Consider the following 16,489-nt stretch of genomic DNA (forward strand, 5'->3'; position numbering starts at 1 on the left):
TTTCAAATGAAAGAGGAGGAAGTACAAGTGTCATTAAAGAGAACTGAAGGAAGTAAAATGAATAATATCACACAGACTCTTGTCCTCTCTTTCTGTAGGGGAACTTAAAACTGTTGAAACTTTATCTCATCAGTGTTTGATGCCGAGTGATGACTTATCTTTATATGATTATCAGCCTGTGTTTGATAATGATGTCCTACATTAAAGCTTCTTGTACAATTAGGCGTGATTCTAACTATTCTACACTATAAGGTTGTCTCCTTGTCCATCCTTGCTCCCAGTTGTCCACTAGCCCAGTACTCTACAGTGTCAAAGAGCAACACTTCAATTAGAATTTAATTTAGCAGCAGGGAGGCACCTGTGTGTGTGTGTGTGTGTGTGTGTGTGTGTGTGTGTGTGTGTGTGTGTGTGTGTGTGTGTGTGTGTGTGTGTGTGTGTGCTCTTCCCACCAATACAATCAATGTGTTGGTTTGGTTTGGTTGGAGAAAAAAAACTTGAACCAGAGTTCAAGTTGATGTCTCAGGATGTTACAGCAGAACTGTATTAAACAGTTTGACTTGAGGGGACAAATTCAAAATGACTACCATGTGAATGAGCACACATGGTTGCAAGCACACGCTTGTAACCAAATGTGACACCATGGAGTCTTCTATTCAAGACAGCTTTGTGATATCTGTGTCATAGCCAGAGACCGTACGGTTACATTGTAACCTTGGTTCTGTGAGTGAGGCACTATCTCTCCACCCCGTACAAATGGAATATGTAACGGAGTGGAGAGAAGGTCTCGATATGATAGAGAATCAGCTCTCATCAACAGTAATGATCCTTGATATGTTGGGTCAGTCTGACTCTCTGTAAGAATTTTAGTTCACTTTTATTTAAGGCAAATATTGCACTGAGCTGACAAAATGCAGGAAAAGGCAAAAATCCTCACTTTTCACACAGACAGACACGTTTCGTATGCACGGGACGAGGGCAGAGATCCCAGGAGGAGCCTTCCCCTGTAAGGTATAGTGTGGTTAACTCATATACGTGCACACCATACACACACACACACAAAGAGCTAAGGTAGAGAGCAAGAGATTAAAAAAATGGCAGGAGGGCATTGGAGGACTGGAATACCATTACATTTTTTCTAACCACTCTACAGACTCTAAATCAAACATCCGTAACTAGCAAACATTAGTTTTCACTTAAAATACTGGCTGGTTGGATACAAAGTTGCTAAAAATAATTTCAAACCACTGTTCTCTGCAGCTTTTACTTATCTGTTTGTATACACATGGATAAGACACAAGCTATGAGAATAAAATATTTTTAAAAGAATGGTTTTAGTTTAATAACAGAAAATTACACTTCTGTCTTTCTTCATAATTTCAAAGTGTTCTCCAAAGTGAGAGTCTTTAGGGTATAGTCACCCTGTGCAATTTATACTGTTCAATGCATTAGACCCCAAAGATCAGTTCATTTGCTAGTGTTAGTGTTACCGTGTTAGTGTTTGCTAGAGACTCATTCAACTGATCTACTGAAAAAGTGGGGCTGAAAACAGCTCAGTTGTATTGGAGCACAATGCACATGTAGAATGGCCACTAGCTACACCCAAGAACAAAGCTGGAGCACTTCTTGAGTGACAGCTCCCCCAATCGTCACCCAGTTAAGAGAGCACCAGGCCCAGTTCATTGGAGCCACTGGTGTGCTAATAAAAGATATTGTATACAGTCTCTGATGAAAGATCTTAATAATATTATTGTTTACAACATGATACTATGAAAAAAAGAGGCTTCATCAGAAATACAGAAGGACAGCTGGGTGTAGAATAGAATAGGATATCTTTTCTTGTTTTTACATGTGACTTTTAATGAAATGTGTTGTCTCTCTTGAATGAACGAAAGCTGCATTGCAGACGTGCTTAATAATTTTTTTTAATGAACAGTGGTGTGCAAAAGTGTTTGCCCCCTTCCTGATTTCTTATTGTTTTGTATTTTTGTTACAGTTCAATGTTTAAGATCATCAAACAAATTTAAATAATGAACAAAGATGTTGGATGTTGTTTTATTCCATGTTTTTGCCATTTGTGGATCATGGCTGGTTGTTCGCTGGGGTGCTTAAGAAATGGCTGTATAACCTGTTCCAGACTGAGAGATCTCAATTACTTTTTTTCTCATTTGTTCCTGAATTTCCTTGGATAGCAGCATGATGTTTGTCTTTTGACGATCTTTTGGTCTACTCCACTTTGTCAGGCAGGTCCTACTAAAGTGTTTTCTTGATTCAGAACAGGTGTGTGAATAGCTCTGGAAAACATTGACCCAACCATTTATTGGGTTTAGCGAGCAATCACTTTTTCACAAAGGGCCATGTGGGTTTTTTCCCCCCCAATAATAAACACCTTCAATAAACAAACTGCATTTTCCGTTTACGTGTGTTATCTTTGTCTAATATCTAAACTTCTTTGATCCTCTAAAATATTAAAGTGTGACAATAATACAAAGAAAATAGGAAATCAGGAAGGAGGCAAACACTTTTTCACACCCTTTATGTATTAAAAAAAAGTCATCTTAAGAAATAAAAAATACCATAAGAATTTAAAATGATTAAAAACAACATATGATGGAATAAAAATAGACTTAAATAGCTTAACTCCTGAAGATTAATTCAATCAATTTAGTGTAATTTTTCCCCTGAAAACGTAAATGTGGTGCACAATACATTTAAAGCAAAACTTTGCAATAAAAGTAAAGAAAAATACCAGATGTAGGAAATATGATTCAAGTTAAGACATATATGTAAATATATATCTATAATATTTTTTTACTGATAACAATTTAAAGCTGGACACCCTCCCCACTTCTTCGATTTTCAGTGGCAGGAGCTCCCCCTATTGACACACCTGGCGTGTGTAATGAGCTCTTCTGTTTTTCTGATGTTTAGTGTCAGGTTGTTGAAATCGCACCACTCAACCAGTTTATGCACTTCCCTCTGTAGGCGGTCTCATTACCATGTGAGATGAGCTCCACAAGTGTTGTGTTATCTGCAAATTTAATAATATTTTTGAGGTAAGCAGGAGTCAGCGGTGTTCTGTCAGGACAAGCGTCAAAGTGAAAAATAGGCATAAAAAAACGTAGCAAAGTAAAGTGATGTCTCTCCTTTTATCTAAGACAGTGCTGTGATGAAGCTCCTCACCTGCCAACTGGTAAAAGTAGTGTTTTAGGCCTGCCACTTCTTTTGTCCTACACACTGTCTTCAGTTCTTTTTAAGGGCACATCAGTCTGAGTTTGTGTGAATACGAAAAGTTTGGGAGTCACGTTTGTGTTGCAAAGATACAATTTTCTGTCTGTCAAACTGTTATCTTCAGCATTTTTGTTGATTCAGCTAAAAAGCAAAAGGCTTAACTAATTCCATGAGTTCATTCAGCATAAAAAAGGCACCTATGTATGAGGAGTCAGTGTTAGGTGGCTTAACAATCTAAATTAAATATCAAAATCCTCTGACAATGGTGAGGAGCAAGAACTGGACTGTCCTGAGTGAAAACCTAGCCAATGAGTTATCATATTTCCCAATGTTGGTTTCCAAACCACCTGCCTGCCCATCTGGCAGGGTGATGACAATACTGCATCAGCCTTTTACGCCTGAGGAATAAAAACACACAGGAGTATAAACAGAGGGAGCATAAAAGACATTTTGACAATGAATACAGGGAAGACTGGAATATAACAGTGGACTTATTAGAGATAAGATAGATGGACACAGAAATAATCAAAGACAAACACAGAACTGAAACATCATGGAAACAAAGTCATGGAATAAACAAGAGAACAGATGCAGAGATGAATACTAACACATCCAATGTCAGACCGCAGAACACAGAAACGAGACAGAGGGAGAAACATGTAGGAAAATGCTGAGGGAACTAAAAACCATCATTAGTAACAGTGGCGTCTTGAACCAAAACTAAGGATTGCAAACCTGAAATTCAACTATAATAACCAGAAAGTTAATCGTAAAGTGAACTGAAAACTCAATATCAGCAGAGATAAAACTGTCTGAGAGTCATAAGAATAAAGGAACCAAACATTCAACAAATACCAAATCAAAACTAGAACACTAGCATAATGGTAAAGTTTATATAAATCTTTAAACTTAAATGTACCAAGATTTCAAATCCCCAAATGATACAAAACCCAAGGACGTCCTGATAAGTCTGGCCAGAGGTTATAAAGTATTAAAGTTGAGAATAAATCTTAGCCACAGACACACAGGTAACACATGTCTGCCACTCCCTCTGTGTGTTGATGGTGCAGAGGAAGGTTCGTCCATGACAGTTACTCCTCCTGTTACTGTGTGTTTTCAGCTGCTTCTGTGCATCTGACTGCAGATAACTGAAAAAGTAATGTAAAACAGGTGAAAACACAATTGTAACTGTAATGTAATTATTAAAATCAGTACAGCAATGTGTTAGATTAATCCGCTACTGAAAAATGTAATGCGATCGCAGTAACATGGGTGTAACATGTTACACCAAACACTGGTCTTCAGTCGTCTAGCAACCACTGCCTAAGAAACTGTGCGTTTGTTTTAATATTCATTGTGAGATAAGCAATGGACAAACAGCATAGTAACATATAGAATAAAACCATCTGTATTTCATTTTTCTGAACCTACCAACTACTATTGCAGTTTTCATGTTAAACTGTGTGACAATGGCCACTTGGCAGTTTACTAGTGACTGCCTAATGGGAAACCTGCTTACACAAACTGGATGTCAAGAGGAATGGATTATGTTTTTCTGAGTCTGTGTGAATGTACAGTCATAATCACAACAATTGCTAGAATTATCATTTAGAATATAAATGGATTAGAAAGACCTGCTGAGACCACTTGAGGATTATTCCCTGTTAAATCCTGAAGGATGTGACTGATTTGTGCCACTAAAAAACTTCAGTCATTGCTGTCACTCTTGTTTCTCAGTTAGAATCCTAAAGCTTGAAACCTGGTAAATACTGGATCTTGATCAAGCCTTGCTAAGTTTAGTGGGTTACAGTTAGCGTTATTGCAATGTAATTTGTTCAGTGAGAAGTCCTAACAAGTATATAATAACAAGAGCTAAGACTGTGTGTGACCATTTTTCTTTTCTCAGCTTCTCTACAGCTGAGAGAAGACAAATGGGTCTGCCTGTGGAAGAATAAACACTCCACAATCATATTATCATCTGTTCACAAGCTCAGTCACATTCCCACCATTTCCTTGAAAGAGAAAGAAAATTGTATCTTTTTCTAGGCATTGCCATGTGTCGATTCTTTCCACGCCTCTTGAACATTTGATTTTCCAGCATTCCCATAGTGATTAATAGCTCAATCTCAGGCTGGCTAATGAGTTTTATCAGGAGCCACTGGTGATTAATTAGCGACAGCAAAGAGCATGTCACGGCTTTATTCTGGCTAAGCCATTTCTTCCATGCTCTAAATCTTCCTTCTACAAAGAGATAGCTCAACCCCAGGTGACATTTTCAAATAGCCCTGAGGTTTAAAAGAGCTCCAGCTCTGGTCAAATCAGTGCAAATGAAAGGCACTGTGCCTTTCAAGCGAGGGACTGTAGTTATTCACCACAATATTAACTCAATCTTCTCCTAGAGGGAAATCTCTGCATTATTGACCATTAACATTTTGACACTCAACCTGAGGCAGCTGAAAAACAACGTCTTGTGTGTCTCGTGAAACTTCTGTAAAGGTTCAAGACGTCATTAATTTTATTTTTGTTCTGACTGTTGGCTATAACATACTAGTTCACACTACTGTTTTTAAAGATTAGAGACTTGGGGGGGTTATGTGGGAGGAGTATGAGTGCCCAAAAACATACGATCTCTTTATTCATTATGGAATGAATTTTTCATCCTGTGTAACAGTTATAGACTGAAGATCTAATGGGAACTAATAATGTAAGAGCTGCCAATGTCAGCAGTGTTATCTTAGCTTGGGCTTGGAGACTTCACTATGTGGATGAAGTATCATATATGCTGTAGGCAAAAACTTAGTTACTATCTGAATTGATTTTAGTTCAACCACTGTATTTGGCCAATAACCAATAACTTAATGGAAAACGAAGAAACTAAAACTAAATAAAGGCTCTAACAGGGTCACTCTCATATTGCGCCCAGCTGTAACAATAGATTTTATGTAAAAAAACAAGGAAAGATTGTCTACTTTTACTCTTTGCCTTCTAAGCAACACATGCTTCTTTATTGAATTGAATTGAATTGAATTGCATTGATATACCTTTATTAGTCCCACAAGGGGAAATTTCATGTTAAGGCTGCCGACCTATTGCACGCAATGGCGGCGCCATCTTACCCTCCGACCATACATACATTACACAAAACATCACATGGGGAAGACAGGTCAGAGAGGTATAACAATGGAAAATGCACCACATGAGAATAGAATAGAATTCAACGTTATTGTCATTGCACATGCACAGGTACAGGGCAACGAAATGCAGTTTGCATCCATCCAGAAGTGCTTTAGTGATATAGATATATTACAATATATATTAGCAATAATATAGATATGTGAGTATATTACAGAAATGGGTCTATTATGGTATGTTATAATGTACACGGTATGAAGTATGTTGTTATTCTATAACTATAAGTATGTACAGGCTGTAGTGAGTACAAGCTATGTACAGGCTATGAACAGGATATAAATATGAAAAACTATACAGAATATGAAATAAATAACTTTACAGAATCTGAGATATACAGCTATACAGAAATGGGAACTATGCAAGTTGTAAACAGTTGTAGGATTAAAAATTATCAAATGTACAGAATGATTATTTACACAGAGCTATACAGTAGTGCAGTTAAGATAAGTGAGATATACTGTAATTCCTACAGAGGCTATATAAAGTACTAGTGGTTGTGAGTGGTGGTTCAGTCCATGTTATTATTGTGTGTTTGAGGGTACAGTTGTCCATTGTGGGTGTGTGTATGTTCAGTCCGTGTGTTAACGTGGGTCAGATGTCAGGAGGCAGAGTTCAGGAGTCTGACAGCTGTGGGGAAGAAGCTGTTCCGGTACCTGGTGGTCTTAGTCCGGAGGCTCCTGTAGCGCCTCCCAGAGGGCAGGAGGGTGAAGAGTCCATGTGATGGGTGACTGGGGTCTTTGATGATTTTCCCAGCCCTTTTCAGACACCGCTTCCTGTAGATGTCTTTTATGGCAGGAAGTGGTGCTCCGGCGATGCGCTGGGCAGTTTTCACGACCCTCTGCAACGCCTTCCGGTCCGAGGCAGAGCAGTTCCCGTACCAGACTGTTATACAGTTGGTCAGGATGCTCTCGATGGTGCAACGATAGAAGTTCACCAGGATGTCTGAGGACAGGTGAAAAGATAAGGAGAAAAAAATAACTCCCCCCAGACTGAGCTCCAACAGGGAGATCAGTTTGAGAACAGAAAAAACACCTCTGCACAAAGCACATGAAAAAACTCTTAATACACCAAAGAAACACATGACAAGCAACAGGGGTGGGTAAAGGGTGAGAGACAGCCGGATTAGACAGTACATCCGGGCCTGCAGCCTGTGCGCTGGTCTCCTTGATCCCCGTCAGCATCGGAAGGGAATAAGTGTCGAAGGCGTTTGGAAAGGGAGGGGGGATGAGTGTGTGCATATCAGTGTATATGTATGTGTCCAGAGTTCAGCTGAGACAGTGTCCTTCGCCCTGCTAGGCTAAGTAAAGAGTCTTCCAGCCAACCCAGGTGGCCTTGCATGGAATGGGAGGGAACAGACGAAACACAGTCGTTATCAGGGTGTTGTTGTTCAGCTCCAGCCTTGAGACCGCAGCTGGCGCCAAAGGGGTATCCGCATGAAGTGATGGTGCTTTTTACTTTAGTGCAAACAGCTCATATGAATTTCAAAGCAGTTCTACAGTCCAACACTGGTCTCTCAATCTCCCGTTGGAGAGCCGCGAGCTTTGCCATACTTGCGTTCTGTGATGTTGTCATTTCTTGTGCTCAAGGAGCCGATTTCTGAGAACCCACGGCAGTGTGCCTCCCCGAGATGTCATCCAATTTGCGCCCAGAGATGTTATTCCAAGCTAGCCCTTCTGAGATGTATCCAGTCTGCAGTCAGAGATCTTATTCTGAGTATTCACAGCAGCCGGAGCCTCTCCAAGATCTTATCCGTGCTGACTCAATGAGCCCATTTTGAGAAACTCACGCCTCTCCCATCGTTCCAATCCCAGCGGACAGCCGGTTCCGCTTTCTTAATTCTTCGATGAGTCAGGGCCAAGCTTTATTACTGACTTGCTGCAATGAAAAGGAAGAATCCACTAGTTTTGGTTTGTAAAGCACAAGGGGACAAGGAGACATGATGGTGGAATGAGGAACAACAGGAAAGTATTCAAAGGAAGAATGGTGAACATGTAAGGAGTAGAGATAGTGAAGGTAGATAAATTTAAATGCAGAGTGTTGTGCACAGTTCAAAGCAATGTACAGTGCACAAGCGAGGTGAGGAAGCAAGGGCACTGTACCCACTCTAGGGTGAGGTGGGTGGAGATGAGTGTCAAAAGGATAGGAGCAAGAATGAAAGGAAGTATAGTCTGGAGACAGGAGGCCAAGTTGGAGGTGGCAGGGTCAAAGATGCTAAGATTTTCATTAGGAGTGACGAGGATGGACAGAATTAGAAATGGGTTGAGTGTTTTGAAAAACTAAAATAGAGAGGCAAGGCTGAAATGGTCTGAACATGTGCAAAGGAGGTATAGTGGATATATTGGACAAGGGATATTGAAGATGGAGTTTCCAGGATGGAGGACCTCAGTGGAGGTTCGTGGATACAGTGAAAGAGGGTTGGTATGACAGAGGAGGATGCTAGGGATAGGATGAGATGGAGGAAGATGATCTGTGGTGACCCAAAAGAAGCAGCCGAAAAAAGAAGTCGCAGCTTTACTTTCAGTCTACTGTGAACTTTAAGTGCGCATTTTCTGTTCATCAACCACGACCTTACTTTAGACTAATGTCACATTAAAATCTTGATGTTGTTCTCTGCAGTGAGAAACCAGACCTATGCTGCCCCTGATGAATAATGCAATACTCTACATTAGTAATATGTAACCTTTGTGTGGCTCACATTTGTCTTCACTCTCTTTGAGTAATTGCTGTCATTTTAAAAATGTATGAGCACATTATGAGGCCTACCATTAACATTAAGCTCTGTCGGAAATCTATCGTGGAGAAGGTGCAATTTAAAGGTGAGGCCAAAGAGAGGAGGAATGAAGTACCTTCAAAAAAATAAATAAAAAAGAATAAAATACTAAATATCACTAACAGAGATAAAACTTTATTCTTTGTATTTTTGTTTCAGGTTAAATATCGGGAAGAATGACCTGTTGACCTTTTATGATGGGGATGACCTTACAGCCAAACTGCTGGGTCAGTATGGAGGATCAAAGTCCCGCTTTAAGCTCTACACCTCCACTGCAGATGTCACCATCCAGTTTCAGTCTGACCCTGCCACTAACGTCTATGGCTATGGAAATGGTTTTGTGGTCCACTTCTTTGGTAAGTCTTAGGCACAATTGTGCCTCAGCTCATATTCATTCTGCCATATTCCACATGTGAATTTTAAACCAGATACATTGTACACTGGTTTTGAAGGTTTTTCTTTAAACTCAAACGATGACATTGTCTGAAAGCTAAACCTTAAGTGAAACCTGTAGTGGTTTTGCAGTGTTTCAGGTTTTTAGTCACATTTTGACACTGGGATCACTACACAATGCAAAACACCTCTATGTGTCTCATCTCAGGAGTGGGTAGAATGCTTGTCATTACTGCAATGATGTTGCTGCATTTTTAGTGGATCACCCACAAAACTTACGCTCCTGTCAATGCATTTTTGCAGCTGCAGCGTCATACTTATTTCCTCTAACACATATTTATTATTAAGCAAAAAGCTGGGCAAAAAGAAAAAGTTTGAATTCATTTTTGCTGATATGGCACCTAAAATGGAAGCAATGAGAGGCCATCCCTAGTTTTGGACAGAATGTGTCATTAGTGCAGCACCATGCCACAGCGACCACACTTTATCTGATAAGAGCTAATAAATTCAGAGGAAAAGGAAAGCTACGGAATACAGATTACCAGCAAAGGAAAGGGAAAGCTTGTTACAATCGGTTCATGAAACATGTTGGAGTAATGTAAACACAAGACATCAAAACAGACAGGTGTTGGAGAATTCTGCTTGTCTAGTGCCCAGATGCAATTACGTTGGCGTGTTTGGTGAAATTAGACTCCTAAGAAGAGTGCTGTTATGTAGGAATGAGCAGAGGAAAGCAATCAGGTATGGCAGTTTGCCCAGAGAACAGGTCATTTAAAATGATGGAAAATACTGTCAACAACTGAGTCTAAGCTTTGAAGACAAATTAAGATATTCAGGTTTTAGATGTTTTATGTGCTATGAGCCACATCTACAAACCACCAACCAAATGGTAGAATGACACTGCACAGAATTCGCTGGTTGCATGTTCTTTTGTGCACAATAGGAATTAGAGTCCACCTCATACATACTTTAATGTCTCTGTAAAATTTTATAATGTTGCTCAACACACAGCAGCACACAGCTGTCTAACATATGAAAACAATACCAATGTATAATACTTTTTTATGTTATAAGAATCAATGTTATTTCTTGTTGCATAGACAAGAAATGAGAATAGAAATCATCAGTAAAGTGGCTTTAAGTTTACAGTGTTTAATTGTTTTTGCAAGGTGAGAAGCATAAAGCAAATTTAAATGGACAATTTAAAAAAAAAAAAAAGACAGATCATTTTATTTACAGTGAAATCTTCTGAGGAGCATGTGTGTACCAGGTGATCCCAGTCCTATCAGAAACTTTTCCACAATAGGTTTAGATAACTTTAATTTCCAAAGAACTAACACATTTACTACTGCAGGAACTAAATGGAGTTGTTATAGGAATGCCACCCACCACCACTAGGTTTTTTCAAGCACAAAAATCACTACTGACCCAGAGTTACAAGATTCATCCATACATCTTGAGCAGGGCCAAAAAATTGCCTACTAATGTATTAGCTAAACACTCTCAGTTTCTCTCCAAGTTATGCAAAAATATCACATTACATGGACATTTTGGATTTAAAACAGTATCTTCAAACATTATTTTAGCCATAATTAGGCCATAAAAAGGTAGAGAGACTGATTAACTGACATTAGTAAAAGATAGAAAGAACTTTAAAGTCTTGTAAAGCACCTTTCAGTCGAACCTTACATCCATCAGATTTTTGTCTTCTTCTTTTTGCTGTCTCCTGCAGAAGTAGCTCGTAATGACACTTGCCCTGAGCTCCCTGAGATTTCTAATGGCTGGAAGAGTACATCTCACCCTGAGTTGGTTCAGGGCACCGTAGTGACTTACCAGTGTTACCCTGGTTATCAGGTGGTAGGCTCCGAACTACTCATGTGCCAGTGGGACCTCACCTGGAGCGGCGATCTCCCGAGCTGTGAAAGAGGTGAGAAATTGGTATAGGTCAAAATTCAATAGTCCAGATGAGCTACAGCTAAAAAAATTGTATTTAGTGATAAACAATTAACTGTCTCACTGTTAATCTGTGTTTTTGTCTAATTAATCCGTTAATCATATAGAATATAAAACAGAGGAAAGCAGTGACTCCTTGCGTTAAAGCACCTGTGAGTGAAAAATACATTTATGGTTTGAGCAGCACCCATGAAAAACTTGCCAAATCTTCTCTGCCAGTTCCAAACATTTTAGATTATCACCCCAGGTTAGGACCACCTGTGAGCATGGACCCTGCTACAGTGGTCACTTGATGTCTGCTTCAAGCATGCCATGTTTGAATGATCTTGATAGGGCTTGTGTCACAGTGCAACTTCAAGCTGGTGTTCCACAAAACCAATCTGCAGAATTATTTGGAGTGAGCCCTTCTCTTATCTCCAGATTGAAGGCAAAGTTGTAACTACAATATCAGAGACAGGCTGTAAAGTAGAGAAGACGTGATGGTGTGGGACGACATCTCCCTGACTGGTAAAACAATCACTAAAGGCAACCTCAATGAGGAGAGCTATTAAGATGAGATTCTGCAACCAGTGGTAATCCCATATCTCAACTCCACACTCGCCCCCACAGAGCAGAGTTTATCAGGGACAAGCTCCAGAATTTGTAGTAGAGATTATGGAATGGCTTCTCTGTAGTCCTAACCTCAGCCCCAATGAGCACTTCTGGGATGCTGGTCAGTAGTTGGTCAGTAATGACCAATCTTTGTTTCTTTGTCCTCCCAGTGGTGTCTTGTACTGACCCTGGAAAGGTGGAGCATAGCAGACGGGTGCTGTCAGGTACTCATTTCACCGTAGGTTCAACTATTCAGTATATCTGCAACAAGGGCTTCACTCTGTCTGGAAACAGCCTGCTAACCTGCTTCAGTCGGGGATCATCAGGCCCCAGGTGGAGCCAGAAGCTACCTAGATGCCTGCGTACGTACACACTTTTCCTTCCCTTTTAATAATTACTGTAGATGACTGAAATTAGTAGACAGACTTCATGAGGAGATTTTTCTGGTGTGTGAAGGTATTTGTAAGCTTTATATGTAAGCTCTGTCTTATGGGTCTGCATGTAGCCATTGTACTTGTGCCACTTTTAATGAGAGCCTATAGTTTTATAAATAAACTGTGAATTAAAAAAAAACTGTAAAAGCCTAAAATGAAAAGTAAAGAGGGCGTCAGTCTTCACAAGACATGAGCTAACGGCTGTGCCTTTGGTCCTACTTTTAATTTCGGAAATTTTAGGAAACACAAAAAAACCAGGCACTCTAAGAGCAATGATCTATTGGGATAATATAGTATTGCAAGGCCTGTTGGATATGACAGAAAACAGTTCTGATGGACAGATGTGATTGCAGACATTCCCCAACTCTCTTTGTAGTAATCAGCATTGATCAATGATCATCACAATTTGTATTTTAATAACAAATGAGGTTGTTGTTGTTGTGGTTGTGACAACTGTTAGACATTTGGAGTTAGTTTTAGTAATTATGCAACACTGCTTATAAGGTTGTGGAGAACTGCTGTCACCTGTCAGCTGAGACTGAAGAAGTCATTCTGATGAGTGAAGAAACACCCTCACTGAAAAATGCTGCATCCAGATGACCAGAATCAACTTTCTGGGATTTTCTTACCTTTCTTATTAAGAAACACACAAGTCCATTGGAAGACCACTCAGTGTATGTAGCATTCATTGACAGAAGTCAGCTCTCTAACTGTGAGGCCCAAGGTACAGATGAGAGAAACAGTGCAAATGCAAATGTTCTGCATCATACCAGTGAACTCTGGACTGCTCATCTGCAACATTATGTCCATCTTTCATATACAATCCCCTTAAATAACAGGACAAAACCCCAACATTGCCCCCTGCGAGCAAGCCCTTGATGTCACTGGAAAAGAAAAACGTTCTTTTACCAGAAAGAAACGTCAGCCATAGCCAGGATCAGCGAGGGCAGCCATCTACCGTGACCAGTTGGTGGTGAAATGAAAGAAAAAGAGAGCAGTGGGAGACAGGACAAATGTACTCTATGGGAGAAAGAGTCAGAATTGCATAGTTACTAGTGAGTAAATGTAATAGTAGTGTATAAATATGTATTAATACAAAAAAAGAAATGCACAGCATAGGAAGCCCCCAGCAGCCTCAGCCTATGGCAACATAACTACGATGGTCCAAGGTCACCTGATCCAACCCTAAATATAAGCTTTATCTACACGGAAAGTATTAAGCCTGCTTATTAGTTTCAAACTGGTATGAAGGCCTTCTTTAAAATTGTCTGAACTAGTATCATCTACTACTTTAAGTCTTTTACTATTCAGATTATAATATCCTAGTCATAGAAATAGAGACATTCACTGCACTTTTACAGATTTCTAACTAACTTCACCAATGCTAAATTTAATGACCCAATTTTGTTTAAAACCAGAACCCAAGCAGGACACCTGACCAGACCAAACAAGCTTCAGTGTGTATTAAATCTCCAATTAGACCTGGGGAATACAAAGAACACAGGATATGATTCATCTCGTTTTCATCATTTTCAAATCGTTAATTAAGACCTTGTGTCCTGTGAATGGTGGTACTGTCATCCTGGAGGACACAACTCCCATCAGGACAGAAATTTTGTCATTTCTTAGTTATTAGTGAATATCGTAAGAGTGACAGTGATGCTGTTACAATAATAGATGCTGTCTTTCTTTGCAGATTCTGAATAACCAACATAATTTAATTGAAATCTTGACAATATAATTTTCCACCTGTCCTGCTGATTAAATAATGGCATTCTGTTAGAAAGACTAATTAACAACAACTCTGTGACCTGCCATGGAGTTAATTAATTACACAGTTGTGACCATAATTTTTTATTACTTTGCCTTCAGCTGAGACCTTCGAGCCTTGCAATCATCCAGGAACCCCCACTTATGGGATGCCCAGCTCTAATAAGCTCCACTTCCAGGCTGGAGAGACCCTGCATTATTCCTGCCAGAATGGCCATCAGCTGCTGGGTGAACCTCTTCTCTACTGTGTTCCTGGACACCCGTCCCAGTGGAGTGGGCTGCCACCTGTCTGCAAAGGTAGAAAACTGCAGCACGACTTGTTTCTATATTGTCAATTCATTTTTTAAGATCATGTGAAGGAAAACAGCTCAGAAAAACTGGTTGTGGCCAAGCCAGAAGCAAAAAGGTTATATTTGGAAATGTAAATTCCATATTAAATCAAATTCAAAACATACAAAAGTCAAAGAAAAAATGCAAAAAAAGGTATTAATGAACCTTGAATAGCAACGTGATCTGGAAAGATGACATTAACGTGACCATGATGAAACCTTACAGACTGAAAGACAGATCATCTTAAGAAAAAAAAAGTATGTTTTGGAAAAGCAGAAACTCACATCAATCACAGTGAAAGGCCATAGATGAAAAAGAACTGTCTTTTTTCAAATTGATTTTTTTTGTCCTGACAATTTGGAGAAGGTTGTTCCAGTCTGGAGGCTAAAATAACAAAAGAGCAGCCTTTACCTTGAGCCTGCTGTTTGATCAAGGCAACTCAGGGATACAGGGTGCAGTAAGGACATGTTAAACAAACAACCACGAGGCAGGAGAGACCTATCAGGACTCCAGTGAGAGTATGCATCTGTAATTTGCTTTTACTAGAGGAGTCTCAGAGGTTGCACAGTCAAGCTGCTGTATATGCACAAAATAATGAACTTATTTGTTTTCTGATTGTAAACGGTACAGTATATCTGAGCAGAAAAAGGGTCTCAACAACCCTTTGTTGCATTTTGTACCAAAATTATAATAATTCCAATACAAATTACATTTCAGTAAACAAAATACATCTCCTTACAATTATAGTTCCTGCTCTGTGCTTCCAGGTTTATTTTGGTAATGATTTTTCCCATTCTCGTACATTGTCTCATTGTCTTGAATAGTTTCGGCTGTCCTCCCAGGTGTAGCCTCTCTGCCCTTGTGTTTGCATCTCATCTGGTCCTTTGCAATATCATCCTGCGAGTTTTCTGCCATTTGGATTCTGTACTGTAATCTTTGCAATGTACAGTACAATAAAGTAATAAGGAGTATATCCAAATGCACTTCAGTAAGTTTTTTATTTTTACCTGATTTATAAAAAAAATATTTAAAAAAATAAATCCTGATATACTACAGGTAGCCCAAACAATCAAAAGCTCACTTCTTAAGCAATTTAACTGGAAAACTTTAAGGGAGCTGACTTATTTAGATAGATGAGATTAAATTAATTAACATACCAACCAGGAAAATTGTAAGCTGATAGATTCGATTTTAAATAGAATTAAACTCATAATAATCCACAAAACTGTGAACATTATGCATATATATGATTGCAAGTAAAAAAAAATGTTGATAAAAAAAAGTATTCACTGTGCTTGCAAAATGTCTCCTTCAGTTAGGCTGTAGTTGCACATGTAATTTTTCATGTAATCAAGTCAAGAAGTTTTATTCTGTTAAACTTTCATCACTGTTGACAGAGTGATGTACTTAATAATACTATAATAATACTTAATAATACCTTATTAAGTATTTTCTTAATTTCTTTTGCTGTTTTTTATTTAACATTCATTCTTTCTGTATTCTCAGCCCACCCAACAGAGTATGATAAGCACAGAGTAGCTGGTAAGTTTACCTACAGAGATAAAAGTCTTTGTATAAACTTTCTGATTCTACCTGCACACAACGAGTTACCATCAGGGATGAACAGTTTAAAGGATCATTTGTGCTAGAAATATTTCCAATATATATGCAATATATAATCATAATTTGTATAAAAAAATAAAGGCAACTGGAGGGGAATTCAACTATATGTGTAAAGGTGTGTAATAGCAGTCAAACATATTAACAGACCTATTATTTCAACGCTTTTGCATTTTTTGTAATTTTTAGAGTGTATAATAAAACTAAA

General features: G+C 39.0%; 1 protein-coding gene across 1 annotated transcript in view; it reads left to right on the forward strand.

The window, feature by feature from the left end:
* sez6b (seizure related 6 homolog b) overlaps positions 1–16,489 on the forward strand; it is a 234,341-nt gene that overhangs the window by 213,522 nt on the left and 4,330 nt on the right. Inside the window, exons 10-14 of the mRNA XM_082502120.1 lie at positions 9,350–9,546; positions 11,316–11,510; positions 12,298–12,489; positions 14,434–14,628; positions 16,168–16,203. Coding sequence (XP_082358246.1) covers positions 9,350–9,546; positions 11,316–11,510; positions 12,298–12,489; positions 14,434–14,628; positions 16,168–16,203 — 815 coding nt within the window. The remainder of the gene's footprint in view (positions 1–9,349; positions 9,547–11,315; positions 11,511–12,297; positions 12,490–14,433; positions 14,629–16,167; positions 16,204–16,489) is intronic.

This window comes from Aulonocara stuartgranti (assembly GCF_965226115.1).
Source record: "Aulonocara stuartgranti genome assembly, chromosome: 14".
NCBI classification, from domain to species: domain Eukaryota; kingdom Metazoa; phylum Chordata; class Actinopteri; order Cichliformes; family Cichlidae; genus Aulonocara; species Aulonocara stuartgranti.